The sequence below is a fragment of the Vicia villosa genome, linkage group LG1 (genome assembly GCF_029867415.1).
Source record: "Vicia villosa cultivar HV-30 ecotype Madison, WI linkage group LG1, Vvil1.0, whole genome shotgun sequence".
Classification (NCBI taxonomy): domain Eukaryota; kingdom Viridiplantae; phylum Streptophyta; class Magnoliopsida; order Fabales; family Fabaceae; genus Vicia; species Vicia villosa.
The window spans coordinates 136956329-136964772 of record NC_081180.1 but is presented as its reverse complement, the minus strand read 5'-3'; the positions used below and the strand labels follow the sequence as shown (position 1 = coordinate 136964772).

Here is an 8444-nt window from a genome sequence, read left to right as displayed (position 1 = left end):
ACTTTTTAATTTCCGTATTTTATTATTATATTGTTTAGATGTATGATAGGTTTGTATTATAAGACTGAAAAACAAAACGTTAGATCACATTAAAAAATAAGATAAATATAATCGAATACAACACACTTGCACGCACTCACCCTTAGGGTACGCCCCTCTTGGTTGCCTTCGATTATAAGGTCGTGTCCCTCAAAATGTAGAGGTACCCATTAGCAAAGGTCCCTCAATATAAAATCTTCACTAAGTCCCTCGATGACCCTCGATTGTTGCCTACGAAAAAGTGACGATCGTCCCTTCGAACTTGCTAAAGGTACCTCTACCTGTTGCTTTCAACGACCTCGATGACCCTTCGATTGTCCCACACGTCCAAACAATAGGACTACCTACCCTAAATGGTAAGGATAGCCCTATCCCTTTCTTAGAAGAATAAAAAGCATAGAAAAGACCAATTTAGGGTAGTGCTCTTAATATGCTTAGCTCGATAAAAAAAATATCTTTTCAAAACTCTTTTAAAGACTAAGGCTACGCATTTACGCTAAAGTCCTTATGTCCCTTTTCAACTTAAATCAAACAAAACAAACATGAGCTAAGTAAATTAAGAGCCCGTAGACAACTACGGATGAAAAGGATGCTTACACATTCCCCTTTCATAATCTACCCCCCGAGCCCGTTTTCTTAAGAAAGGGTATTTTTTGTTCTTTTTACCCTTCCAAGATGTTGGACAAAATAAAAGTCGGTGGCGACTCATGCTTACCGCAACATTGCTTGCTTAAAAAATAAAAGTCAGTTCACCGAGCTACAAGTATCTTCGCGGTACTACTTATATGAGGCTTTTTTTGGAGGAGATAAGCCTACTCTAGTGGGGTACTCTGACTCTGATATGGCTGGAGATATTGATTCTAGAAAAACCACTTCCGGCTACATGATTAAATTTGCAGGGGGTTGTGGCTTGGCAATTCATATTGCAAAAGTGTGTAGCATTGTCTACTACAAAGGCTGAGTAAAATACCGATTTTATTGTTTGAGACAGAGAATTCTTATTTTAAAAAGTCAAAATTTTTATTTTTCTCACGGTCCACTATCAACAAAATACCTATTTTATTTTAACTAACAATTGTCTTTATTTGACACACAAAATTCTTATTTTTAAAAGTCAAAGTTTTTATTCTTCTCACGGGCCACTATCAACAAAATACCTATCTTATTTTAATTAACAATTGACTTTATTTGAGACATAAAATTTTTATTTTTAAATGTTAAAATTTCTATTTTTCTCATAGGCCACTATAAGTAAAATACCTATTTTATTTTAATTAACAATTATCTGAGACACAAAATTTTTATTTTCAAATGTCAACATTTCTATTTTTTTCACGGGCCACTATCAGCAAAATACATATTTTATTTTAATTAACAATTGTCTTAATTTGAAAAACAATATTTTTATTTTCAAATGTCAAAATTGAATTTTATATTATTATTATTATTATTATTATTATTATTATTATTATTATTATTATTATTATTATTTATTTTATGATTAAATAACTCATTTTAAATTTACATGTACATTTAAATAAAATCTATATAGTATCAAATAAATTTACCCGTGCAGACGCACGGGTATTTGCTAGTAGTTTGAATAAAAAGAAAGAAAATTGAGAAATGGAAGAAATTATAAAATTTCCAAAAATCCATTTCATCTGGTAAGGCTCAAGCCTAAGTGAGTTTGAAGGTGTGCACAATCAGAAAGTCCAACAAAAAATATAGGATAAATTATGATAACATAAGTCAGACCTAATTCATTCGTATAAATTAATTTGTAAGACACACTAAACTTTCTTAAAACTACATAGGTCATATTTCTAAACAATGCGTGACTAAATTCACTTTTAAAATCCAACTGAAAAGAAGTACAGGAGGTTGCAAATAAACAACTAAAATAACGCAATTATACGACTAAGGACATACCACAATAAAAGCAAAATTTCTAACAATAAATTTAAGTACAAAACTTATATCAATTTTTTTATATTTCTTAAAATACCATCCATGCATAAGTATGGAAACTTAACTTTTAAGAATTTAGAGCACATTTAAAGACTACATCTTCTAAATGATAGTGATATTGAAGATGCATGAGCTAGATTTTGAGCTCCTAATATCTCCAATGTTGCAATTTTCAAAATTTTTCCAATTGAAATCATAGCCATACCTTTAGATCAACATGCCCCTTCAATCTCATAGTTACCATTTTGATTCACCATCCAAAGGGAGACCTTCTCTTATATAGTCATGCATTTAGGGATGTATACATTAAAATAGTAATTCATCATGCACTCAATAGATTTGGATGGAAAGTACTCCATGGTGAGCTTCCAAAATTGTGTCGCTTTATAGTAGATTCAATTTTACTAGAGATTCAAATTACCTCATCTTCCATTGTCCATGATTTTGAAACACCATTCTTGTTATCAAACTCCCAACTTGAGAAGGAGCCATTAACCTTCAATTTTAAGCATTCGCTAGCTTCACCGTGTTTTTTAACACGATCAACTAATTCAAGATTCTCACCCGAGCTTGAGTCGGGCCTACCTTTTCCAATACACTCTGCATTATTTCTAGATGAAGAAGGCATCGGCCAAATTTGGGTTCCTAACCACTTCAAACAATCATCACTATTATATTGTTTTATGTTGGTTGGAGCCTCCCATTTAGGAACTTCAGCTTGAAATCTAGGTCCAATGGGAATAAATGGTTTTGGAAGATGGTTACTTCTAGAAGGTAAAAATTTCTTCCGAGAGTTGGCGAATTCCATGTCTTCTTCTTTCAGTTTTTCTTTGATTGATGTCGCGATACAATAAGAATTACTATTATTATCCATTAAATCTCTAGCATAAATATAAAAGCTCTCTTCGTTCATAAGATAATTTGGTCGCTTGGCAGAATCTTCAACGTCACATAGGTGAGAGTAGTCTTGTCTAGAAGTAACGCAAAATTCTACCCTATCATTTTGAGCAGTGAAATCATATTTCTGTCTTGGTAAACTAATCCTTTTTCCATCTGATAGTGTTGTACATGAGACATGAGAAGATGATTTTCTTTTTTGATCTTTGGCATTATCATTACCATATTTCTTTCTATCGACGAGTTCAGAATTAATAGCAAATTTACCACCATTTATGTATTGCTTACATTTCCTCTTCTGAAATAAAATATAAAATAAAATAATTGTGATTCTTACACTTAAAAACTATTTACAAACCTATACAATATCTTAGATGGTTATATAAAAGGTTTGATTGAGTCACTATGATAAAATTATCAAAAGTTAACCCTTAGGTTAAATTTCATCTCGATTGCATTTCGACAAATGATTTCAACTTATAGTAAGTAATTATTTATAAGCAGATGAAAACTATATAAAGTGTACATATCTATTGGGATCTTGAGTAAAAAATTTAATAAATTCTATGGGCAAACACTATTACTTATATCTATGAATACGATTTACAACCCATTCACTCCTCTTTTAAATTTTTAGATTGAAACTCATATAAATAATTAAATAAAGAGGTCCTGTATAAATTATGTATAAATTAGATACAACCTATATAAATTTTAACTAATAATTTTTTTTAACACTGTGTATTAGAGAGTGTTGATAGCACTCTTGTCAACTAAAATTTGTTTGGTTATCATGAGAAGCACGAGTCAAGAGTAACACACAAGTGAAAGAGACATAAGTGTAATGGTCATTTCACCTATAAAATATTCAACCTCCACTTTTTCAAACAATGTTGTACTAACAACTCACACTTGTGCACAACAGTCTCCACTCACGTGTGAGTTCATCCACTATGTTCTCCCTAAAGCGGAAACTCTTTCATCCACGTACACTTGTACGGAGGCTTGAAAACTACAACGGGACACGTCGTCTGACCACCATTATGTAAAGAAGACTTTCGATACAAAGAACTTAGTTGGAAACTATAACGGGACACACCGACTGACCACCAATATGTTAAGAAGACTTTCGACACATGGAACTGATCCCTTAATTGAATCATCGGCTCTGATATCACTGTTGGATTATAATGAGGAGCATCCATATTGGATCAAGAGTAACACACAAGTAAAAGAGACACTACATATTCACCCAAACTCTTACGGTGATAGGTGTATGGATTCTCTCACTTATAATGTGCTCAACCTCCATTTTTTCAAGCAATATGGGACTAACAACTCACACTTGGACACAACAATCTCCCCTCAAGTGTGAGTCCATCTACTTTGCTCTCACTCAAGTACGAGCTCTTTCATCCACATACACTTGTACCACTGTTTGAAAACTACAATGGGACACACCGTATGACCACCACTATGTCAAGAAGACTTTCGATACAAGGATTCGATCCCTTAATTGAACCATCGACTCTGATACTACTGTTGAGTTGTAATGGGGAGTACCGACATTGGGTCAATAGTAATACACAAGTGAAAAAGAAACCACATATTCACCTAAAATCTTAAGGTAATAGGTGTATGAGTTCTCTCACTTATAAAGTATTCAACCTCTACTTTTTCAAGCAAAGTGTGACTAACAACTCACACTTGTGCACAACACAATCTTATTGTTATGGAAAAATCTTTCATCTCTCCATCTTGTGTTTGCGCAGTGCACATTAGTCGACACTTTATCATACATATTCTTTTATACATATATTTGATAGTTCGAATATTGACAATCCTAACCCCTTAAATAGAATTTTTCACAAAATCTCTCTAAAAATTATCATATGTTCCTATCCAAATCAAAAAAAAAAATTAAATGCAAATCTTAGTGATCCATACCATCACACACCGTACTAAATAAATCACTTCCATAATCAATAGCCTTCAATATATATCTTTCAAATGAAAAACACATTATTCTCCAACATTCAGATTTGTGAATTAATATTCATTCTTTCAAATGAAGAATATATGAGCATTCTCCTACTCATGATATTTTTTATGCAACCCAATAAATTCTTCCTTTCATTTCTGCCCCACATTTCTTTTTTTTTTTTTAATTTACGTCAGAGTAGTCTAACATATGTCATATGACTGATCACACGGTTGTCCAACATTAATTTAAAGAGTGTCAAAAGTCAAAACAATAAAAAAAAAAATATATTTTAGCATAATTGTCGAATTTTTCGAATATGTATCATAAGAGTGTCTCATAATTAATTTTAGATATATTTATATTTCAAAAATCAAACAAAAATGAATAAAAATATTTTTCTACTTAAAATGTTGATTTCAATTTCATACCTTATTGAAACCAACAAAAAAAATTGTACAATTTACATAACTGGCTAAAAATGGACCGGAGACATGTCCGATTCAACTAGGGATGTCAATAGGGTGGGGCGGGGACGGGAGATACATTCCCATCACAATCTCCGCCCTCGAATCTATTCTCCATCCCCGCTTCGGATCCCCGTTACGGGGAGATTTTGTCCCCCATCCCCGTCCCCGCGGGTCCCCACGGATCCCCAAGGTTCATGCGGAGATTCATAAACATGATTTTATTTATTTATTATTTTAAACCAAATTAATAGTAAAAGCTTCAAAAATTAACTACAAAAAATTTAGAAATTATTACTTTATGATAAATATATTGTTTTAACACTATTTAATCTATAATATTGAGTGTTATGATCACTAAAATTTCAAACTTATTTTTTTTGAAATAATCATTTAGATCTCATCCTTTTACTAACAATACATGTATATTTTAAATTTGTGTATGAGATAAATTATATGAAATGACAAATAAACTTACATAATAATTTAAAATTATATATAAATTAAGGACATTATGCTAATTGAGGCAGGCGGGGACTCCACGGGGCGGGGGATATTTACGCCACCCCCGTCCCCGTCGCCGAAGTGCCGTCGGGGAGACTTTCTTCCCCACCCCTGTTCCTACGGGGGAAAATTCCCCGTCTTTGGGGCCACAAATGGGGAATCTCCACAGCGATCCCCGCTAATGGGGGCAAGTTGACATCCCTAGATTCAACCGATCAAATTAATTGATTGGGTTTGATTTTGATTACAATAGCGTATAATATTAATAAGATTAAAATTAATTGAAACTTTTTTTTTTTTTGGATTTAGCCACCAGTTCCGATCCACATAGTGAACCGACTAATCTGGTTTCGTGGTTCGGAGGGATGACTCACTGGCCAAGTCTTGTTTCCACCAAGAATCGAACTCGGGTAGTACCCGAACGATTCGTCCTTAATGGAAGCTCCTTTCCTACTAGAGCCCAAGTACTTGATTAACTCAATTTTGTTGCATACTCATTACACCTGTATCTTTAAAATTTAAATTTATTTTTAAATAATTTAATGTAAAAAAAATACGACATTAGATATTTTAATGAGGGATGTGTGTCAAACAAAATTCAAATATAGAAGAGAGGTCACCTAAAAATTAGAGAGAAATTTGACACTTGAGATAAATAGGCATAAAATTATACTCTAATAAATATTTAAACTACATACCTGTGAATTTTTAGAAATAGAATTGAACAACATAGAAACTTCGTGCTTTTGATTTTGAAGACTATGATATGATGATTTTCTACCACAAGGTTTGGAAGCTGTCTCTTTTGACCATATCATCATATCTCTATCATCCAACAACTCTAAAGTATCCTTGTTCAACTTGAAGCACAATATACACAAGCACTTCCAACTACAAGCAATTCACATTTACAAAAGCAAAATATGAGAATCCAGATAATGTAGATGTGTAATGTGTTAATTAAATACTATTCTCATGTCTCACTTAAAAAACATGCTAATTAAAATTTTTAAGTGCAATTATTCTTACAATAAAATTTATAGGATTTTTCTCAAACCACCTAAACTTATTTTTCACCGTTTTTTCTACAATAGGTATTACTTTCAACATTTTTAATCTTATTTCATCTAGTTTAATCACACAACCAATGCAATATCTTCATTTTTTTCTACACTTCTCATGTTGACTTTTAACTGTCCAACATTTTGTCATATGTACATCGCAGGTCTTACTGTTGTCCGTTAAAATTTCCATTTCACTTGAGTTGTGTTTTTGTGTCATAACTGTGTGTTGGAATATCAAATTGAATGTTTGGAAATGGTCTTGTGTCGATAGTTTGGAAGTGGTCTTGTGTCGGTAATATTTACTATTCCAAATGTAATTTTTAAGAATTCTGTAATATATCTGAAGTGTGTTTTAGGATAAGTTTCAGTTGGTGCAAAATCTTTCCTCTTCAAATTTTGTTCTTGGTGTTTTGTAAGCGGGTTAGAGTGCCCCTAGTGCTCCCTGAATATCATTCATTGCTTATAAAAAAAACCTATGTTCATAACTTTATATTATGAATATCATTGGCACTATAACGAGAACGTAGTATACAAAAGTTATATATTAGAGTTAAAAGGTAGTGCACTGACAGTGTAAAATAGTTTTACACTATCATCTAATAGAAAACCATAATCTATCATATCATTAAATTCTTTTTTAAATAAAAGAATATTTTAATTAGATACATGGTGGTGATTGGATGATAGTGTAAAAATATTTTACATTGTCAGTGCATCACCCTATTTCTCTATATATATTATAGGAAAGATTTCAAAGTCTCACATTGATTAGAGTGGTATTTTGTAAGAATGAATTAGGTCAAACTCTAATATGGTATCAGAGACTGGACGTGAAGGATGTATTGGAAAGATAAAGTTAAAGGATCAAAATAAATATTTTATCTATATTTTATCATATACCACCAATTCAAACACACATAAATTTGATCAAGAAATCATTGATATTCAAATATATTTCAAATAGAAATCATTAAAATTAGAGTTGTTAGGTTTTCTACTGTTACATTTTTTTAATCTAGATTCTTCAATATTTAAGGGAAAAAAAACTAACCTAGAAATATAAAGAATAAAAAATGCAGACAATTGAAAAATTTACAGAAAAGTCTTGCCATTAAGAAAGCAGGAGATGCAAACTAAACAAGAAGAAAGAAAAATACTCACCGCAAATCAAGAAGAAACCAGGCATAAGCGATGAAACCAAAAAGCAATGATTGCTCCTTCAACTTTCAATTAAGAAGATATGAGTTAGGGTAAAATTGGTACTTTTATATTGAAATTAATGGGCCTAAAGAAAGTCCAATAACAAAAAAGCCCATGAAAATATTAAGTAACATTAATAGTTAGAGAATTGTTCTTTCCACCCTTATACGTTTTCTTCTACCAATGCGAAAAGTTTCAACTTTCAATTACTCTTAACATTTACATATATATTTTTGATTGCACTTAAAATCAAACCAACAAAAACGTTGCAAGTGAGGCACCTATATTTTGTATTAAAAAATATCTTGAGATGCATCTATG

General features: G+C 31.8%; 1 protein-coding gene across 1 annotated transcript; it reads right to left on the bottom strand.

The window, feature by feature from the left end:
- Positions 1-1590: 1590 nt before the first annotated feature.
- Positions 1591-8200, bottom strand: LOC131644291 (uncharacterized). Its single transcript, XM_058914751.1, has 3 exons — positions 8085-8200; positions 6558-6750; positions 1591-3205 (listed from the first exon to the last, which is right to left on the bottom strand). Exons 2-3 carry the CDS (start codon positions 6678-6680, stop codon positions 2423-2425), a joined length of 906 nt encoding a protein of 301 aa, XP_058770734.1. The 5' UTR covers positions 6681-6750; positions 8085-8200; the 3' UTR covers positions 1591-2422.
- Positions 8201-8444: the final 244 nt, after the last annotated feature.